Source organism: Hypomesus transpacificus, chromosome 21 (genome assembly GCF_021917145.1).
Source record: "Hypomesus transpacificus isolate Combined female chromosome 21, fHypTra1, whole genome shotgun sequence".
Classification (NCBI taxonomy): domain Eukaryota; kingdom Metazoa; phylum Chordata; class Actinopteri; order Osmeriformes; family Osmeridae; genus Hypomesus; species Hypomesus transpacificus.
Genome location: NC_061080.1, coordinates 5258585 through 5281751, shown reverse-complemented (window position 1 = coordinate 5281751; position 23167 = coordinate 5258585). Strand labels below are relative to the sequence as shown.

Here is a 23167-nt window from a genome sequence, read left to right as displayed (position 1 = left end):
GGCTAAAGTTCCAAACTACAGCCACTTGAGGGCAGCATGGCTTGTGATTTGTGTGTATTACACTGGGAAGTGATAAACTACTTCCATGTCCTGTCTTTCTACTTAGTGATTTAGTAGGACATTGGCTCCAGTGCTGATTAATAGATATATGAATGGCATTCTCTGGCACTGGACTGTACAGGAATTTTATAAACACAAAACACATTCTGTTGCTGGCTTGTATACACACATGCATGAACACACACAATGTGTCCACATATTAGTGTTAATAAACAAACACACTTGCAGTCTCTGACTTGCAGACATTCATACCTTTGGCTTAACACAGAGATACACACCAACATTGTGGTTAATACATCCTCACCAGCTGTCAGAACACACACAATCTCACTATCTCTCTCTCTCTCTCTCACACACACACACACACACACACACACTCCCTGAGAGACTATTAGCTTGTCTCCTTATTCAGAGCACAAACCCATCTCCTGTAGTGCCTGTAGCAGGGAAATGCACTCCTGAGCTACAGTACTCTCCATCTCTCCCTCTCACTCCATCACCCTGTCAACCTTTTTCCTCTCCCCCCCCTCTCTCTCTGTCTCTCTCTCTCACACACTTTCCATCTTCTCTCTTCTCCCCTCTCCCTAGAACCCCTTGTTTTCCTCTTTCCTCCCTCTCCCTCTCCTCTATCGCACTTCTCATCTCTCTCCCTCTCTTCCCCTCTCTCTATAACCCTTTGTCTCCCCCTTTCCTCCTTCTCTCTCCCCTTCTCTATCACATTTTCCATCTTTCTCCCTCTCCCTCTGCTCCCTCCATCTCTTGAACACCAATAATCGTCCATCCCTTTTTTCACTCCCTCCCTGTCCCTCCCACTGATCTCTCTCTTGCTCTGCTCCATGACTGTTCTGGCCTCTCCTGCCCAGCATCTCTCACTCTCACTCCCCATCCCCTCTTCCTCTCCCTTTCGCCTTCATCAGTGCCACCCCCCCTCCTCCCTTGCCATTTCTCTCGGTCCCCGCCCTCTTACATCTTCACTGTAGCCCTTCCCATCTTCCACCTCTCTATTGCAACAACCTTACTTTACCTCCTAGATCCCTTTGCCACCTCATCCTCCCCTCCCTACATTCTCTCTTTCACCCCTGCATTCTCTCATCTCGGGGTAGATTTGTGTCTGCAAACATGACCGACAACATGGGAGATTCACAAGGACGGCAGGCCGCACCTTGCTCCAGTTTCAGATTTTGCTGTCCGTGTGTGTGTTTCTCGGTGTGTTTCTCTGTGTGTGTTTCTCTGTGTGTGTCTGACAGACACACTCACCTGACGAAACTTGGCCCGTGCCTCTTTCTCCTTCATCCGTCCATGTGCAACTAAGTAGTCAAACACTTCACCTGGGAGACACATACACAAACAAAAAAGTCATATCAGGAGTCCATGAGCCTGCCTGAAGCTAGACCAACTATGTGACACCAGGATTACATTTTTTTTAAGTAAATAGAGTGTAAATGATCATGGGAAACATCATTTCTAACAAGTTCTATTTGAAGAAGAGACAATATAAATGACCCCCGCTCACGCACGGACCCCAGTCAGAGTTATATGCCGCCGTGGCCTTCATATCTGCTGGTTGCTAACCCATGAAAAGAATACTGTAAAGGCCAGGCTAAGATGCTGTGGCAAGGTCAGCAGGACCTGGACTGCTGACCAATGCTGCTCACCTCCACTGGCGTACTCCATTATCAAATAGAGTGTCTTCTCTGTTTCGATGACTTCAAATAATTTAACTTGCGGAAAAAAGGAGACAGAGAAAACATTAGTTGGGAAGTGAATGTGCGTGTGTGTGTGTGTGTGTAGAGTTTGGAGGCCTGGGGTATTGGTACCCGTCTTGTCTAGTGAGTAAATCCTACTGTTAATATGACTAGGGATTAGTGAGAAAAGATCAGCTTGCTTGTATTTGTTATGAACTACGCATGACCTCTCTATGCATGACCTCTCTGTCACAAGACACAAGAACATTCATTCTACAATCAAACATTGCAGAATTAAATCCAGAGAACAAATTGGTTAAGAGGTCCAAATATAAAGCCTTGTCTGAAACACACACAACCGCTTACACACAGGCTAACGCGCGGCAACGTGTTTCCTAATTTACTCCACGCTAATTGAGGAAGAATGACACCCTTCCTGTCACACTCATTTCATTATTATGAACAGAGGAAGAGAGAGAGATATTTAGAAAAAGAGAGATATAGAAAGAGAGAAGGAAAGTCTTGAGAGGCGGCAATGAACAAGGACTAGAGATCCGATCACAAAAACCTGATGAAGAGCTTCTACCACAGGTGGACCAGAACAGTGGTTCTGGTTTGTGCTAACAATTAACAAACATGGGCATGGGGTGTGGATTCAGGAACGACCAATAAATTGCTCAATTTTTGGAAAACTGACAACCTATACACTTAATACTTCCTACCATTTAATAATTTGGAAATTCCTATGTACACTAAGTCAAATGTTTACATTGGGTATTGCAATTTAATTAAAAGGTAGTTAATGTAACAATGTTGTTGCCAAACTTGTTTTCCCACTGAGGATGAGAACTGAATGACATTGTCTGACTCATAAATTTACTCAAGCTGGTTTTGATAACCGTTATGCTACATGTAAACTCCTTTAAAAAAAAGTTTGGAAACGTTATTTCGGTCGATTATTCCTCCCGTTTAATAATACCAATTGGTATTGTATGTTATATCGTTGGAAAGCCTGATTAGTCTCCTTTACAACGAGGTACAACTTGAAAGGATCGTCCATTCGTGGAATGAGCAACACAGCTAAGCGTGTGGGTAGCGGGCAATCTTTTTTTGCCAAAGTCCCCTGCAATATTCTTCGGTTGGTATTCACTCTCGTTTTGAGCTTTAAGTGGGATCAGCTTGGGCGGGCTGTACGTGCCAAATTGACCAACACAAACATGTTGGCTGACTTGTAACAAATCCTGGTTGAGGAATGGGATGCCATCCCACAGCAGTTTGTGACCAGGCTGATGACCAGCATAAAGAGGAGGTGCCAAGCTGTTGTGGCTGCGTATGGATCTTCCACAGGCTTCTGAGGTCCCTGACAGTGTAAAATGAATAAAGTGTAAAAATGGCCAATATGTGTTGTGTTTTCCTTATTACTGTGGGAGAGTGCAATCATTCAATCCACCAAGCAACTAAAAACGAGAGTGAATACCAACAGAAGAATATTGCAGGGGATTTTGGCACAGCCACACGGTTAGCTGTGTTGCTCATTCCACGAATGCACAATCCACGAATCCAAGTTGTTCCTCCTTGTAAAGGTGACTAATCAGGCTTTCCAATGATATAAAATAATCGGGAGGAATAATCGACCAAAATAACGTTTCCGAACATTTTGCCACAACACAATTTTGCAACATTTGGGGGGGGGGGGGGGGGGGGGGGGGGGGGAGATCAGCGGTGTTGCATTTTTTTTTTAGTATTTGCATAATATTATGGTATTTTACTGTAAATACTAGAGTTTGTTTTAACTGAACTTCTGTCTCACTACATTAGGTGTTCTAAAATGAATACCCAGCATAGTAACTATGGCAAGAAAGACAGTAGATGATGACTAACTGATCTTTCATGTTTTAATCTCTTAGTCAAAATAATATGATACAATAAAACGACCCACAATAACTATTCCTAGAAAGGATGCCATATATATTTGCAGCATACACGCTGCAAATAAATATTTGCAGCGTGTATGAGTGTGCATCTCTGAGTGTGAGTCTGTGTGTGTGTGTACAATAACTCCTCATCTCTAAGGTCCCAATGACTCCATCAGACAGCGTTAAATGGAAACCATGTTTGATGGGTGTAATTTGGACTGGCTCACTCGGAGGAATGGACCAACACAGGAGCATCTCAAAGTCAAACAGGGCGGACCGCCAGGAAAAAATTATCACAACCTCCGGCTTCCTCCACCATCCCTCATGGCCCAACAATGCCATTTCAATTCCAGAGTGCAGCTTTCCATCAACTTGTTGTGTACTGAATACCGGCGGTGCCTCTCATCATATCGACCGTAGCAGACTAGGCACACTACATTAAAAATTATGGGTGAAAGCTGTCGACTAAGCAGGCAATGGCCCGTCACAAATTCTCAGGTTTTGAATGCAGTCTCATTTTACACGGATGCAAAATGTTTTGGTTGTCAAAAGACAGATAACAATAGATGCAGTACTGAATTAGAAAGAAAAAAAAACATCAACAAGAGTTCTTGCAATTTGGTAATCACATGCTTGGCAATGTGGGAGTGTGATATCACCTACCTAAATGCATGAACTGTTAACTTTACATAATCAGGCTCCATTTCTGCCAATGGATGAAACAAATGAACAAAAGCTTACCTATGTTGGGGTGATTCAAGATCTTCATAATCCTTACTTCGCGAAAGAGCTGTGAAAGAGAAAGGAAAAGAGAAGATTTTATCTCAATGTAAATTTAAATCTTTTTACTGATGGCTTTCTTGCTCTCAGACAAGTGTAATGATTCTGAAACATGCAAAAGGGATTAATAATAAATCAAATAGAAAATTGGGTGACATCGTGTGACATTCTAGAGATATGTCATGCTGTAGAACACCAAAGGATAAAAGAGAGGACAGTATCTGTCTGTTTAGCAGAATAATTGTGTCAGTCTAAGTGACTGAATATGCCAGCATCTGATCATAGCATGTCTACCACAAAACAAGTAGACTCATAAACAACACCAGAGTTTAAGTCTCACTTGTACCATCCAAAGTTGCTGACAATTTCAAGCACCTTTTTAAAAACCAATTACAATGTCCCCTACAATGTAAAGTGTAATGTAAATTGTCATCTACTTTGCAATTCTGTCAAAGTCACATTGACTGTGTCTCGGAACTTGCTTAACAGACTTGCTTCCAGCCAAGGATTAATTACTACATGTAACACAATTAGGAAGAACTCCTCCCATTCTTGACATCACATAATCAAAGTCTACAACCATTATAAGTTTAAATTCATGGGTTTTCCAGTAGCTAGAACTCAATATTCCCCTCAGTTATCCTAAGGTATTATTGGCATGCTTGTTGAAGCAACGTTAAAAGGCAATATTTAGCCTATTCATCTTTGATTGCTCAAGTGTGCAGTGATTTTGTCAGAGACAGATCACTAGCTGGAGTGTGTATGTTTGAGTTTTATGCGTTTTGTGAATATTTTGTGTGTGTTTGTGTGTGAGAGTAGTATGTGTGTGTCGGTGTGTGTGTATGCTTGGCTCTTGACAACATTTCCATAATGCTTGAGTGATGGCCCCGATGTTGCCTTGGTAGTGCCGTTACCCGGGTGATTAGGCAGCGTCACTCAAACTGTGAGAGAGCCTCTCTGACACGTGTCAAGTGTCTTTCCTCCCCTCTCTCTGCACCAGCTTCCAGATGGTGAAGCTGTCTTGCAGCTCAAAAACATCCCATTTACACCTCCCTGTCACTCCCTCCACCCATCTTCTGGCTCCACCAGTTGAGAATTTTTCCAAGGGTCCTTCAAGGTGAAGAAAATAAACAGAAAAATAATATATATATACCCAAATGTTCACAGCACCTAGTTGTGTCATTTTATCACAGGCTGGCCAAAACATGTCTTTAAGGGCTTTGATTTGTGGAACACTAAAATGAGTGGGAGTAGTCAGTCGGGATTAACGATCAACAGGAGTACAGTCTAGTTTCAAGTCAAAGGAATTTGCTTATTTTATTAAAACCAGACCATCGGTGTTATCAGATTTAATCAATAGGAGACAGGCCATAGATGACATTCTATGGCCTCTAAAGGGGGCGTGCGCAAATGTAATAACTTGAACGCAGCATGTAAACTCCAATGTGTCCACTACATTTAAATAAACCTGTTGTTATCGTCATCTGATCCTGTTCTTGCATTTTTTTTTTATATAGCAAGAGAAATCAAGGATAGTGAAAATTCTATTTTGGAGACCCCTTACCCAGACACAAAGGGGAAACTCTAATGACACACACACATGATGTGATGCATCAAATGCCTAAGGGGGGCGGGGTAACACAGTGCTATATTTAGTCACTGCTAACAATCAGAGCTATAAATAGCTACGCCCTTGGATACAGGAGAACCCCCTTAGTCAGGATGAGCCTTGCTGATTTATTTCCATAGCATCTTGAACAAGATTGGTTGGTTCCCAAAGACAAGCTTAATAGGGCGGGGAAGGGAATGGGTATGCAAAGTCAATCACTTTTGCACGTGTGTGAGTGCAGTCAACCCTAATATTCAATGCATGTCCCCCGTTCAATATGCAGGCAGAAATACTGTGCACATGAACGTTTCCACAAGGGGCACCAGACATGTTGTCAACAGCTAGATAGAGGGGGGGACGGACAAAAATTGTATTTGTCTCCCAGGCGTAGCCACGCATTCCTGCATAGACTGTGTTCGTTTATTAATGGATTGCGTCATTCGGCGTCTCACACGGACACACTCCACTCGTAGCCGAACGTCAGCAAACGCACTTATCTGGCACCTATGCGTGCATGTGCACATGCCCACACCTCTCAATGAACTGCAGCAAAACTGCAGCCAGCCACTACCCCTGCCTCCTCCCCTTCACGACCACCCCCGCCCCCTCCTCTTCGGTCTCAAATCCTGATGGCTGACTGGCTGATGTGGAGTGACGGGCGCACACGTGGCCACGACTCCCAACGGCGCTGGCACAGGGGACGCAACAGCACTCCGTTACACACACACCAACACACACACACAGACACACACCTCGTAATTAACATGGAGACTGTGGGGAGAGAGGCTAAAACAATGTTAGACAGCGCCGGGGGGTGCTGGTTTCCTCTGTGGTTTGAAAAAGGTGTGCCACACCATTCCAACATTTGATACTCACTAATACCACTAACCATAGTTTAGTGTTAGCATACTTAAAGCTTAAGGTTTAAGTAACATGTTTTTTTCTACATGGTTAGAAAATATTTAACCAAATATATAATCCTACTGCTTTTTCACATTAGTAGAACTTAGTAGAGTTTGACAAAGGAAAATACAGCATTCTGTCTGCATCCATATTCTACATGAAGGCTCTGTCCTTCATTTTCTTCATTTTTCTGTTGAACTCAAGACAGCTGGAAGCCCTCAAGGCAACCCCTTTTTACTTTCAATGCCTAACATCTTGACACTGCAAAGTCTTACATTACCTTTAATTCACTTAGCATTTTAGACGCTTTTATCCAAAAGTGGTCAACGCAATGGGGAAAAAAAAAATAGTCTTCATAAGAATGACACAGTGAGTCAGCTTGTTCTGAAATCTGCCTCATTGTAGACATTTCCGGATCACCTCAGTGCATCACTTTGATAAATCAGTAAAAATAATAGTAATGACTAAATCAAACACACTCACGAGAAGAGACAGTGCTAAAAAAAGGAACAGATGAGTGGGTTGAAAGGAACAGTGACGTTAGCCACAAAGTGCTGTGCATTGTGTTTGATCAGTGCTTGGTGAACAGATCCTTGTCATACTTGTGAAACATGAACGTGGTGCCCCTCTCTCACGCGCGCACACACACACACACCATCGATAAAGATAAACAGAGATGGGAAAAGCATGTCTTGACTCATTTAAACAGCGTGGACTACAACAATGACATTTCACACACACACACACGCACCACACACACACACACAATGGCGTGTGGAGAACGGAGGGCAGTGGAAGGTCACCTACCTGCTTAGAATGCAAGATGCGAAACTAAAGAGATGGAGAGGGGAGGAAAAGAGAGGAAAAGAGAAAGAGAGAGGCAAAATGCTAAATGGTAGAGTGAGTGCGAGGGGGGAGGTACGCGAGGAAGAGGGAGGGGACTTCGTCCCCACCACCCACCGAAGGCAAAAAAAACAAAACAATACAGGGTGACAGATCGGTTCATCACATTCCGACGCTATCCCGGCAACCCTTTGTTCCCCTGGCTCCCCCTGTCCTCAAGCGCTCCACATTTTTAGGGGCCTTCTCTTTTTGGGGGGGGGAGGGCGAGGGGGGGGGAGATCAAGAGTCATGTAAGACCAGACACAAAGCACAAGAACACAGAGCAGAGGAAGAAGAGAGGTACATATGTATAGAATTTTACTTATATTTGCAGTATTTGGAGAAGTATTCAGCAAGTTAGTTATATATTGAATGAATGATGTTAGGTGACTCAGTATGGTGTTCACAGAGGGGTGACAGAATAGGCTCTTCTTGACTATAAGTTCAAGCATTGTCAGGGTATAGGCCTTTCTACGGTTCACCTCAGTAAAAAGAGAAAAAAAACATGATAAACTACAGATTGAATTACCACTGTCCCACATACATTTGGCGCATGCTCAAATCATAGCCTTCCGTTACATCAAATTATCTTTTACACAGGCAGATCATTCTTTTCACAGAATCTTGTTATGGGAAGATCCTTCTTTTTTCTCCCCCATCAAATATGTGATTTGTAATGCATTCCTGCACACCAAGTCCTCCATCTGACAACTGGGGGAGGCTGTTTTTAGTCAAATATTTCTAAACACCACAATGGTATCCAAACTGATGCTAACAAGTGTAAGACTTCTTGAGATGGAATTATTTGATGGTGTTCTGGATGTGGGGTGAGTCCATCTATCTGACTTGATGGCTTCCTCTGAAAAGGGTTCACAAACCAGCTGTCTTGCAAAGACAGAAATGTGCACAAACAAACACATAAAAGCACATACACCCTTGCCCCGTGTGCTCCCCCTACAGAAAAACACACATGCATGTACACACACATCTGGTCCACCCCATGTCATACACTCGTCCTCAGCTGGGACTCACATTTTATTTGAGAAGACAAGAAATGGTTGCTTGTGCGCACACACAGACAGACAAAAGACAATGACGTACACGGTGAAACACTTTCCCCTGTTAGACAAAAGTGAGGCATGTTAATTGCTTCCAGAAGGTGCCATGGTTGTGATCTAGGAATTCAGCTTGACTGTTAATTTCTTAATGTCTGACATAGCATAATGTGTCACACAGTCAAACTTATGATACGACAGAAAGAATTGTGGAGGGTATGAACTTTATACGAGTTGATTAGAGCCTGTGTCTTGCAAATGAGCTGCCGATTAATACAGTACCAATATTTTTCATTCAACCAATACAGAATTTTACAGATTCGTTAACATTATTTGCAACTCCCAAAAGAACAATTTGCCTGCTACCGTGTCGTAACGATCCCAGCTATCGTTTTGGGTTTAAAGTTCAACACGTCTGTCAAGCTGGCCTGTTTGCATTAAGTCTGTACTCATCTGTGTCTGGTCTTCTGGTTCAGTAAGGCTGGGTCAAGACATCCGTGTTTGAACATGTGTGAATCTTGCTTGGCTTTGAGTGAAAACTTCAGTAGGGAGACGCTTTAAGGTGTCTTGTGTGAGGTAAAGATATATATTTGTAAGGCATAAATGGGAAGAAGGGTGGCTTCCAAAGCATCATGAAGCCATTAATCACTACCTTGTCAGGAAAGGGTTCATGTGTGTGTATGCATACTGCATATATATATATATATATATATATATATATATATATATATAACCATTTGTTCCAGTCCCTAATCAAATGAAAGTCTTGTGCGTGCCTTTTCATAACCTTCATGGAATTTTATGGATTAGAAGAAACTGTTTGCAAGTACTAGCTGAGAGTAAGACTTATATTTGATTAGGGACTAGAACAAATAGTTTATAACGCAATTTCAGTTCAGCCTCCCTCAACTACTCATTACTGGCAAAGTACCACGTGAAACAAGTGATTTGTGGATGATTTCAGGGATTTACAAGTCAGACTCAAATAGACATTACAATTCAAAAGCCCAATCGCCTATTGGTTCACCTTTCATCTGCAAAGGGCCAACAGAGATGGTGTGTCTTTGTTAAGAGTCATGTAGGAAGCTCTCTCCTATCATTAATCAGAAAACAGGCGGAATTCCTTCCGAGGTACAAGGCATGGTCAAGTAATTGACTTGCAGACAGAGGCCTCTTTCAGCTTTTCCGACCACATAGAAAACACAGCGGCTGGCAGGGAAAGGGGCCCTAAGCTTACGCTCCAAGTGGAGCTATGCTCATATCCTATCTGTCTGCTTTTGTTTCCTTTTGGTGTCTTCTTCCATCATCTGCTTTGTAAACACATAGGACAAGCTAACCCATCGATATGTCGGACGCCTTTCTTGGGTTCCCCTTTCATAGTGAAGTTCATCGTATCAGTACTAAGGGGATAGAGGGGGGAAGGAGGCATCTTTTGCCTATTGATGTGCACCAGAGGACGATTGCTGGGGGAAGGTGGGCCCAGTTCAAACATGCAGTGCCCCTCACCTTCACCAAACAAATGGGGCTAATGCCAGCTCTGAAACGATTACTATTGATCCACTGTTATACAATAGCACGGCTGTCCCTAGCAGCAGCGCAGAACAATGATTGATGGATTATTTTGTCCAATGGTGGACAGAACCTTGTAAATTATTGCATCTAAATGTAGATTTTTGCTATATTTAAATGGTGGTTTGGTATTTATCAGTGTGTCTTTTACCATCACATCTATTAATCTAGTTTGTATTCACTCACAGTCTACATTCCTAAGTCTACATCCAAGCTTTGAAGTGAATCAATTCCCTCTCCTAACAGGATTACAATCAGCACATGGTGATCTCTCTAATGACAGCGACAAGCAATACCAATGCTGAGCAAAGGTTTTAGGGTTAATAATATGCCTTTGTACTTTGTAAGTTGAACAAGTTCAAGGGGTCAGATGGCTGAGCGGTTAGGGAGTCGGGCTATTAATCAGAAGGTTGTTCTTTCGATTCCCGGCCGAGCCAAATTACGTTGTGTCCTTGGGCAAGGCACTTCACCCTACTTTCCTCAGGGGAATGTCCCTGTACTTACTGTAAGTCGCTCTGGATAAGAGCGTCTGCTAAAATGACTAAAATGTAAATGTAAGTTACCCAGTGCCAAGCTGAAATTGGACTCTGTGGCTACCTAGGGTGACGTTAATTATGTTGTCCACGCTCTTAATGACAACCCAGAAATCATTAACAAACGGGGAAGAGAGCTCCCAAGTGCGTTGTGTGCGATGCAACCACCATGACAGAAAAAAGCCTTTCATACTAAATAACCGTTAGTAATAATGCTAACAGGTGGTGTTGCATCCACCCAGCTTTTTCCTTAGGCTGTCATTTATATAAACTCACTATTGCTGACAGGCAAAAGTAAATTTTCCCTCTCTCACCAAGTGACAGCACATTGACGCTTGGATTGCTGAAAAGCTGATTGGAAGGATTTTCAGCTACTGTTACTGAATGAAATCTATGATATACAGCAATATCTGTTATACTTTTCCTCATCCATAAGGTAACAACTCATTTAAAAACACACAGTGCAAACTCGGTGGTGAAAGCATCAGCACGTAAACTTCTGTATTCATGCTTTGGGTGATTTATCTGCTAGCATGTGCAGTCCTGCACTGTGTTATCCCCCCCAAAATATTGATATTTGTTTGTGTTGCTAGGAACATTTTCCTGACAACCTATAATAGTGGTATTCTAATGATGGACTTCTCATTCCCAATGTTCACCAGATGAAACGCCCTGCCAAAGCCATTTATGAGGATTTCAGTTTGAGTTTCTACGTCAAAAATGGACTTCGGCATCTCAAATTTCAAGTTCTTATTTTGAGTTTCCTGAACAAACTTTTCCTTTGTTTTGATCTCATACTTTTAAGTGTGTAGTTCATGTCACTGTTTTGATAGCGGTGTCAACTTTATACACCCTTTTCATAAACTAACAGTGGATACCACAGGTAAAAACAAACAAAAGTATTCATTACTACCAGGTTGTTTCATCCACAAAAGTCATTCTCATCCAAATGAATTAAGACATACGCAATCCATAACAACATAACCTAAAACTACTATTTGATATTGTGTGCAAGTACATCTCTCTAATTATGACAGGGATCTCTCTCTCTGTGTGTGTACAAATTAGAATGGGATTAGTTTCCAAAGATCATCTAAAGAACCGGGCACTTTGCCAAGTTCATATTTTACAGACGTCCTTTTTATAATCCAACTGAGTGCAGTGCCACAATTGAAGTTGTATGGATAAGCATTTAGACATTTTCAAAAGATTATTTGCCACCAGTTTGGCTTGCTCTCTTTACTTTGGACTTAGCCTTCTTGAGTTGTCTGAGCTGAACTAAGATAGTTCTAGCGAGCCAAAACAATATTGATAACGAGCCGAAAACAGGCATAAGACATGAACAATATTATATATGTCAGTGTCATACAGAACATCCTAGACTATTCCACTGATGAAAGACTGGTTAGCTATGGATGGCTTATTTCAGTAGGTGTAGCTTGAAGGTTATTAGCTACAATTGTTGCTGTGTGGACTATGGCTCTGGATTACACAAAGTCACAATGGTTTAGCCTAGAAAGACAACACAGATTTGATTTTCATTGCTTTAGGCATCAGTTTCTGGACAACCTTTCAATAAGCAATTCACAAATATGTTTTTGGGTACCCTAAAGCCTACTGTTATTTTGAAGCAAATTAACTTTTATAACCGATATGGCCAGGTTAGCAGTGCGGAATTCTGGCATATAAATCAAATGCTTTCAAAGGGTTTTCTTTATGGATGAAATGCTGGCTAGCTAACTGAACGACAATATAAAATGGATACTTTCAGTATAGATCAGTGAAGTTTGTTACATAAATGAATGCGTTTACTTATGTCAAAACTGCCTGCACATTGCAAATAATCACTAGCTGCATCATGGACATGGGCACTATTCTACCATACTACCACTTTGGGCTCCTTGGTTGTTTTGTTGAGGCATGGATGTTGCAATTGTGCATGTAGTGACTTCTGTTACAAAATATATGTTATAGATGTTTGTGGTGGTAAGACAATTTAACAGAGAACCAATATAATAAATGTTTTATCACCATAACATAAGCAATTGATAATGTAGAAAACAAACTGCAGACAAATGAAGGCTACATTATCATTTGCATGAATGTACTAGAGCATTGGCAATTTGTTTAAAATAATTCGAAATTGCTTTTATAATGTGCATAAGTGACTAAAATAGATGATGTGGAGGTTGAATGAAGTACTTCAGAGATGATAGATAATTTCAATTGTGATCTGAGAAATATAGGTACCAAATCCACTGAGAAGAACTGTCATCACCAGCTGTATCACAGACACTGCAAAATAAATCTATAATTATATAAATCTGTGTGTGTCACCGACATCATTGCGAGCTGTGCCCCATCTATAATTCCAGAAATCATCTGTGTGTGTTTGGGCCACCACTTTTATCACGGGCACTGTGCATTACCTATTAATCAAATAATCTGTATTTGTGTGTTTCACTGACACGTTAAGCACCAACTGCATCACGGGCATTGTGCACTAGTCCAATTAATGTCATAACAGGACTTCAGCCTTCCCTAAAAATGACCCAGTAAGGAATAATCTGGCACAAAGACAGCAAGTCAACCAAACCCTAAAATAACCTGATCAGACTCAGAAATAACTAATATTCAGTCTAACTTTAGAGGGTCCCCAGCTGCAATATCCTAAAATGTATCAAAAAGCCAGGCAAGGTTCCTGGTGTTATAGTCAAAGGAAATCAGCATTAGGTAATCAGCATTAATCCAGTGACATACCTAAACCATGTTTTGTGACTTGAGAAATAATTCTGGGGATTAAATTGACACACTCCAACACTATAAGTACAATTCAACTCAAAACTACATTGAAATACAAAAATAAGGTTGTATAGACTCAATAGTCTATCTTGAAACTTTTGTCACGTTATTATGGAAAAGAAGGATGGAAAGAGAGAAAGAAAAGAGAAGGGGTGGATTGATTAAGGTAAGGTCTTACCTTCTGTAGACTAGTGGGGTTCAATTGAGTTTTGTCTATTATCTTCACGGCGACCTAGAGAGGTCAAGACAAACATACAATTAAACACCAAACAAAAGTAAACCATTTACCTATTTTGTGCTGGTCACAAAAAAGTCTGGTCTCTGAGAGACCCCCAGAGAGAAAGAAAGTTTGGATTATTAGTAATAATAATTTGATATCACTGTGTGCTCTATGTGAGGTGTGCCTTTCTCAGAAGCAAGAGGGATGAAGTCACCAGCATGCCCGTGTATACAGCCTTGGGGTTGGTAATTTGAGCTGAACATTGAAAATCTATTCAGGCCCTGATTCCTGCTGTCTGGTTTATCTTTAAACTGTGGTTGCATATACACAAACTGACATCTGTGGCCATTTTAACAACAGTAGATGTGTAGCTACGGTACAAATATATACCAACATGTAAAAAGTTAAATAATACACAACGTCACAGAGATGTGGTAATACATTCAGACAAAATCAGTTTTACCAGAAAAGGTCCCACAACCTCTAGTGAGGTTGTGGGACACCAAAAGAGGTTCTGTTGGCTTCTTGCATAGTCGTAAGTGGAAATATATGGTGACCCAAGGCCAAGAACACAAGGATATAAAAACGGTAGGTCCAAATATGACATCATCCCTACAGTACGTGCCCAAAGTGGACACTGAGAGTAGTGATAGTATGTGAGCTCTGTGCTGGTTTACAAACTCAGTAAAATCAGTCTGGAGATGAAAATGTAATTGTGTTAGTCCCTTCAAAGACTTTTGTAATGTAATGTTGGAGCCTTTACTGAATGAGGTTGCGCAATGGGACAGAATATATTAAGCAATTTTTCATTGTGATTAACAACTAAACATCTCATGGATGGATCGGTTCTGATCTCTCATGACCTTTTTGTTAAGTATATGATTAAATAAAGGCATTTTGGTGAATTACAGGGAAGGTATCTCAGTGGTAAGAGGATTCTTCATTTGCAAGATGCACCAACCTCTCGTCTTCCTCTGAAAAACATTTATATTAAGAAAAGCTCCAGGCACAAGAGCTAGCATCTAGTGTTCTCAACTTAACTCCAATTTTTGAAGTACGAATACCAGAATGTTTGATGGCATACGCAGCCTCTCACTCAAGGGTTCTAGTGTGAGAGTAAGAGTGCTGACGTACATTGCATTAATAATTTAACCCATGGATAAAACTGGGTAAGTGCGTCCAGCTGATGTTGTTACCACTTCAAAGGGCACATTTCTTTAACCTGCCTGACTTTTTGCACAGTGGCGATATGATAAAACAGAATTGTAGAGTTAAACAGGTCAACGGCTGGTTAGGAGAACCAGTTAATCTACAAATTTGACAGACAAAAAAAGCCTTGTAGTTTACTGTTAGAGTTTAAATTAATGAAAAGTACTTGGTATCTAACCACATGTTAAAGTGAATGAGTAAGTGAGAGGTTTTGAACTTGTTCTCTGCTCTGATGGTTGGAAAGCTGAGGAAGACTAAAAATTGGCTTCTGGTGCCCATTGATGTTTAAGAAACTTAAATCAACGTGACCTCTAAAATATTTAAGGCTGTGGTGTCAATGGGATCTGTTTTTTATTCTTTATTTTTTTAACTTGGGAGCACCATCAACTAAAATCATCTCCACCGATATGGATACTGCATCCCCGCAAAGAAACTGAACAAAAAGCATAAAAAGTTACTCACCTCTCTACCCGTCAGGATATGCCGGGCTAACTTGACCTTAGCGAAGTTGCCTTTGCCGATAGTCTTGAGCAGCCGGTAGTTCCCAATGTGTGGCTGCTCCTCGGCTGTCGAAGCCACAGAGTTCCGATATCGAGGCAAGTTATGCCGACTCCCAGACTTGGCAGGGGGGGCTGGGGGCTCTGTGTATCCTTCCACGGATGTGTGCTGAAAGAAAGCCACGTGGGGGGAGATGAGCAACATGCTTCTTTGACAGAGTTGTTGAGCAAAGACCTATATCTAGTAGGATGTGTGAGGCAGAGGTCACAACCCCTTTAGAAAATCAGACTGCTTGACTTCCCATCCAGGCATGCATTGTTGCCTTGCGAAACAAATTTTACAAAGTTCAATATAATCTTATCTAACAGCGTCAATTGTACCACTGGCAAGCGTGCGACAGCCAAGGTTGTCATCATGTTGAATCCTTGTTTGGTTCCCATGGCTTCTAGCTTTGTCAGGATTGCAGGGCACTGACAATGACTAAAAACCATCAAAGTAGCACTGCTCATGCTTCCAAAACATCCTCAAATCTGAGCCAAATCAATACGACAAAATTGAGATTAGTGTAACGTTCTGTTTTCTTTACATTTAGAAACCACGGATACCTAATGCTGTTTGCTTTTCTTATTCATTTTAACAGACGTTAGTCTCCCCTTCACCACCACGGGTCTTTTCACCAATATTAGATGTGCTGATGCACCATGTGACTGTTCAGCTAAATGTGTCTTGGTAAATGTCTTGACAACCCCCTAGAAAACACATTGACATGGTCCCAAGCCTTTTTCTAGAAGGCATCTTTAATTTTATGTAGGGCATTGATGACTAATACACTATCGCATCGTGATATTACATGGCCAAGTGTCATAACCTCTTATCACCCACAATTATGTAAAAGAGTGATCTGTGCGAAAGGCATAAATACATGGAGTAATAAAACCATGGCTATTGGAATACAATGTTAGGCCAACAATTTTCCAACGATTCCAACAAAGTTCTGCAGAAGGATGTGGAGACCTAGCCTGTCGCCTAAAGCCACATTTGGGACTAAGGAACACGTAGGGGTAAATCTTTGTAAAACATGGCGTCTTTTGGGGGGGACCGGGTGCCCCCTTGCTTCAAACACTCAGTAGTAACCGGATTAAATGTGTATTATGAGCCAGAAAGGAAAAGTGAGGAGGATAACACTAGCTGTTAGCCATAAGCTGGTAGCATTTGCCTTGACATCGTTAGCATGTAGCTGATGGAGCGAACTGTTATGGGCAGAGCTCACAGGTTGCTTGGCAGATTGTTAAATCTATTTTCTTTTTGAACGGCCTTAAGAGAAGTTTAAAAGAGACCTTTTTTTTTTTTTTTCAAACTAGAAAACTAAATTAAAAGATGTGGGCACACCATTTAATTACAATAACATCTTAGCTGCCCATTTTAATTTTCCCACCATGGTGACTCCCTTGACATTTGGCACCAAGAAATGCCCCACTCAGCAAAATTCCTTCAGCATCCTCCACCTACAGCAGCCAAGCGCTGTCATTGCATCATGTTGTTCACAATCTTCCATGCAGGTTGCTATAATGCAGATACTTCTTGATCTACAAAATACAGTCTTGGTCACAAGTGTTAAGGGACATTGTTGAGTGACATAAATGACTACCCATTGTTTTATTACAATTGCAAGTGTGTACAATTAACAGAATTCCAAATCATGAATTCTTACTACACTGTTTGATTTTAGTACACAGTAAAACCAACCATGACCAAGAAAATGTTTTACCCCATTACATGGTATCACTTTGCGACGTCTCTTTCCAAGTAAATAAAACACAGATGTTCAATGGAGACCTGAACAATCCATTAAGAGTGTACTAGCACACATTCAGGATGCACTGTACCCATGTTTCCATCCTGATAACGCAGACCTTCTTCACAGCAGTTGGATTTGGTCTGTGTTTGCCAGTGCTTTTAGCCATTCCCCATTTATTTCTGCTCAAGTTGCTTGCTTGCTCACACTTGCATGGCCCCTTAAGCCGTAGCAACGGTGTCCTGTGTTTCTCAACAGAAGTCTTTTTTTAAGTTTCTCGTCTGCCACTCAACTGTCTGCCTTAATCCCTCAATGCGAAATAAATCTCTAAAGTGCTACCGCTTTGACCACTCCTAAACCTTCGACTTGCCTTATTTGATTTCAAACCTGTACAGCCTGAGAACCAGTTGGCTAGTATTCAATTAGCTGAGGCTTTGTCTTAACTTAAATGTGAATTTATACATAGCTACAATGACATCATTCAAGTTCTAAAACGTAGGATCCATCTGCAGCTTCATTTAACATAATAAACATCTGTATTTAATAATAAACATACTGACAGATCAGCCAAATCTGTCACCGTCACTAAACTGCAGTCACAGGGTGGTGTCAAGCACATGTTCAGGCTTGTTTTGAATATGACACATTGACACAATATTCTCATTTTCCCTGAACCAAGATTGACCTGCGTCTATGCTACAGCAATAAACTAAGTGTCTGTGTGTGTGTCTGTGTTTAAGCAAAAGGTGGGGAGTGGTGAAGGTAAGTCATTGAGAGAACAATGTCTGAATGAATGAACCAATGGCATGGACTATCTCTAGCAGTGGAGCCCACTTCCCTTTCACTGTCAGTATTGGTCCAGCACAAAGCATACGACAAAGAACGGTTTGAATGTTAAGGAATTACCTCATAAATTCAACATCCATCTGCAGGGACTTGTCTACGGGAGCAGACAGAAGGTCATTTTGAGGCCACAGTCCAGGAGTAGTTTATCTAAGCTAGAACTAGAGAAATGTGGGGGATGCATTTGAGTGGTACTTCATACATGGTTTTCTTATGGTATAATTTTACTGCATGCTTCCTGATCAGAAAGAGATCCCCTCTAGTCTGTCAACAATACTCCCTCTGCTTCAAATCTGAACAGAAACTGAATTCAGAAAAAGGGGAAGTTAGAGAGGCAACAAAGGTCGAGTTAAATGCTATGAAAACCAAGCAAAATTATTTCACCACTGCTCTAAGTAACAGATACTTAAAATAGAAAATCATTTGAGATTTCTTCCAACGATTTGAAACAAGAGCCCCTTTCAAACCTGTCAAGGTTACTTTTTTTTATGGAATGTACAGAACCAATATTCTGAGGGGCAAAATTATTCCCATAAACATTGTTATGTGTACACCAAAAAAATCTCTTCTATGTGGATTGAACCCCATGGAGTAAAATGTTCAGGGAACTCGGTCAACTGCAATGCACTTGAAGGCAAACCTCCGCTTGCAAAATGCTGTAGGTGCCAACAGGGGTGAGGATGTCACAAAAGCATGCCCGGTGGTGTCTGGCTTTGTGGTCCCACTGGTTAACTGTAAGGAAATACCGAAAACTGGTATGCATTATCTGCTCTTGGGCAGTGGCTGCAACAGCTGCATTCTGTTACTGCCTTAAGTATCAGGCCACTGGTCAGTGCTATGGAACACTTATCACACATGGTATGCATTGGGGAACAAGCAAAACAAATGTACCCCAAGAGGAGAATCCTTGGTGTATTAGATGTTGTGGTTATTGCAGTGCACAGAACAGGGTAGAGGATATCTGGATCCCTCTCAATAACAATCTACGGGACTTTAAATGCAATTCTCAAGTCTGGGTTTTTGCACAAATTATAAATAAATAATTTAACCTGCACCGTTTTGGGAATATTTAGCACCATGAAAAAGGGTATAACAGGCAATGAGGTACTGAGATGTATGAGGTGATTTGCTTCAATTAAGGTCAGCACTGGTAATACATTGTGCTGTTTCTGAAATAAGCCTTAGTTCTACCACTCTAATGACTCTTCCAAGTCTAATGGCTTTTTTTTCCCTCTCCATGTGTAGACGATTGGGATAAAAAGGTACAGATTTTAAGTCAACCTTTTCTCCATTACAGGAAAAGGGGGTACTAAGATATGTTTTGCCTCCCAAACACTGAGGTGGGGGCTGATGTGTTCGTTTTAAGAAATGCATTGTGTTGCATTTGTAGCGATGTCACCTTTTAATGATTAATTCATTCTAAGGGGCCTGTTCTGTGTAAGCCACACTGTCTGAGTGTAATTCAATATAAAGGACCTGTAGGAAAACTAACAAGTCACAAACAGCCAAGGTTAGAAAATCAAGTTGGACACACTGAAGGAACTTTTCACTTCAGCTCTATCTGCACGCTGCCTGAGGGAGATTGCTAAAACCCTTATAATACTGAGTCACTGTGCTCAGCTTGGGAAACTGGTAAAGTAGTAGACGGTGGCTAAGGCAGCACACACAAAAGTTTGGCTTTCCCAACTCGATTGTGCTACTCCTGGACAAAAACTCTGTATGTAAACAATGAAATGACAAACCTTCACCTTCGGAGTGCATTTATCATTTACATACCGCTTGGTGACACCAGTGACAATTATTCTGGAAGGTGTCATGCCTGGTCCTGTGAGCAAAAGTGTATTTGGTTTGCTATTTATTGGAGGAAGCATCAGGCACTATATATTATGAACAGCGAAGATGCACCACTAGCATTCCCACGTTAGTATGACAATGAGCATACTGCTAGGACACAGCATTCCAGAAAGGTACATAAGCCCACCCCCCTAGTCTGCCTCTTCAAAAGCCTCACTCCTTTCTCAGACCCCTTGATGCTGTTACGCAATTGTTTGGGCCGGTGAAAGGCCAAGCAGTGATATGGTAGGCTTGAGTGGGCTCCTCCCCCCCCCCCCCCCCTCTCTTTCTGTGTGTTTAGCCAGTCATTCTCTTTCACTCTCAGTTTCTTTTATGGCAGATAGCTAACTGCTGGTTGCTTGCAGCCCCGAGGCTCTTATAGTGCACTGCCTGTGGCAACAATGGCCAGGCTTGCGTCAGCAGAGACCAAGATTGGCGCTCTTAGACCACAAAATACACGCTGCCATCCACATGCCAAAATGATGGTAAAATACAACCTGTTCTCCCTGAGGGTAACACTTTTCTTGTCGATTATCACAGTGTCTGGTGAGATCAAAGCTTACATTCATGCACACAGTGCAAAATTTTGCCACATTCATGAAATTGTGATGCACCCCACAACGATGAGCACCTGCTCTTTCAGACACATACATCAACTCTGAGTGATGATGTTTTTCTTTTGGTACATATTTTATGAGGTTTTTTCCTTCACAAGCACATTATAGTTTTTGAAATGTGGTGCTGGATATAAACTTGGCAAAAGCAAACAAGCTGAAACTGTTTGATTAAATATAGTACCCCTAGAATATATTTAAGCCTAGGACTTTGCCAAAGCCAGTTACAATGTTTAGGAACATATTACTCAGAGCTACAGCATTTCCTTGAATTCCAGTTCACACTAATGTCCCCTTAATGAGAAGATCCCAACTTTCCTGCGTACCCTCACCTGTGAATCCAATTGCCCATTGTGACAGCACACAGCAAATTGGCCTGATTTGTCCAATAAAAACTGGAATAATTAGCTTGACATTGTATTGCTAAACTTAATACCAGAGTCAATGATTAACAGTTTCTTGTTCAGCATTCACTTAACTGGATTGTAATAGAATTCATCCATTCACTGTTAGATAAGAGTAGAGGACCCAGTTATGTCAATTTGCATTGTCTTAAAATAACCTTAGGCAATATTTTAGTTCCGTAAAACAGCCAAAACGAACTCACTCTTCTGAAACCAAAACAAAAAACGTCAGATTCTGGCCAGAAAATTAACTTCCAGTTGAACATGAATGACAGAGCACCATCACTTAGCCTACAGTATCACCAACGAATAGGCCTGGTAGGCCTACTTAGTGATACCTACTTGTGTGAATAGAGCAATGTTGTGTTACTAACAGTTTAACCATCTGTCAGTAAATTGAAAAAACACTATAGCATGCATCTCCTTAGGTTAATAACACCGCGGGAGCTGGAGTTTAGTAGGCCTACCCATGGTCAACTGACTCTTTACAATGGTTCACTCTACACTGTCATCCTTTAGATGATAATCGTGCCAGGCATGATGAGAAAGCTCACTGAGTTTGATTTCTTCCCGCACGTACCATGATCTCAAAGTTGAGTCACAGCTTCTAAACTCTGCGTGGAATAGGGCAGCACATTGACCTAAAAGACGCCGTTAACCGCAGCAATATATTGCGCTCAATATAAAATGTAACTAGTTACTGGTATTTTTAACTTGACATGACATGATACATTGATACGATTAACTTCTGCGCAGCGGAGCCACCTAGCCTATCTGAATTAGAACATAGTTTCTGATTCGGCTATCGTTTCCATAAATGGATGCCGACAGCATCAAAAGGCAACACAAGCTCTCATTCAAGGCCTATCCCCGTACAAATCGTACTTATATTGACAACTCATACATGTGTGTATGCATTTTTTTGTGTGTTCACCATTGTATATAGATTGGCGAATTATAGTGTAGCAACAAAGGGTAGGCTATAATAGGTTTCAACAGCTATCAAGCTAATTCCACATCGCACCGGTAGATCGCTGGTTATTGGAAGCCGATGGTGCAGGCTTTTTCTTGGTAACTCGAACGTCAATACAAACACAAGTGAAACAAAACACCTTGTCGTTCTTTTAAATGATAACAGTCGATAAGTAACAATACAATCGAGTAGTTTACTTACATTCTCTGTATCGCGCTCATTCACAGTGGGCAATGGCGTTCGGGTCGACATTTTGTGTTTACAGGCCGCTAAGCAAAGCACCGAGCTTACCACTCAGACCAGCGCAATGAGAGGAGATATTAATTTCCGTCCTAATTACACCACCTGCATTTCCAACCAGACTGTCCAAACCGTTGCATTCCAGACTAGAACATATTCGCATCCAGTCCCCCTTGGAGCCAACGAAAGGCGCCTATGCTGGTTGATGCGCCCCCGGGTGTGAGGCAAGCGAGTGTAGCTGACTGAGAGAAAGGAGAGGAGTATGCATGAAGCAGAGAATCCAGCATTGATCCACCCCAGATAGACAGAGACTAGGACTTCGAAAGGTGTAGTAAAAGCATAATTTCGACAGGAGCATCCGTTGTCTCAACAGAGCACACATATGGCTGTGCAATGCCTAAAGTGCGAGTTTATTTCAAATTCGTGAAAGATTCAAATGTATATTTCTCCGCAATGCTTTAAGGCTGGGCAACGATTAACAACGCCAGGTGGCGAGAGAGGGAGCAAGCAAACAAGATCAAGGGGAGGGTTTTTCCCAATTAAGTATTTAAGAATTGTTATGATGTCTTTGTAGTGGTAGGCCTTTTAGAATGTGCCTTCATGTGTTAGGTTTATGTAATAAACATTGTCTGGAGTATCACGATGAATATTAAAAAATAGCCTAAATATTCCAGGTTGGCAACTTCACAAAAAAAAAAAATCTTAACTGATATCCTTACCCAGAATTGCTTATATTTACACAAA

General features: G+C 41.4%; 1 protein-coding gene across 1 annotated transcript in view; it reads right to left on the bottom strand.

Moving 5' to 3' along the window:
• The window catches only part of mark1 (MAP/microtubule affinity-regulating kinase 1), a 37483-nt gene extending 14564 nt beyond the window's left edge, over positions 1-22919 (bottom strand). The window contains exons 1-6 of the mRNA XM_047043724.1: positions 22385-22919; positions 15686-15889; positions 13973-14026; positions 4403-4451; positions 1716-1781; positions 1318-1388 (exon numbers count right to left, since the gene is read on the bottom strand). Of these exons, the coding sequence (XP_046899680.1) occupies positions 1318-1388; positions 1716-1781; positions 4403-4451; positions 13973-14026; positions 15686-15889; positions 22385-22435 (495 nt within the window). The 5' untranslated portion in view covers positions 22436-22919. The remainder of the gene's footprint in view (positions 1-1317; positions 1389-1715; positions 1782-4402; positions 4452-13972; positions 14027-15685; positions 15890-22384) is intronic.
• Between the last annotated feature and the right edge of the window lie 248 nt (positions 22920-23167).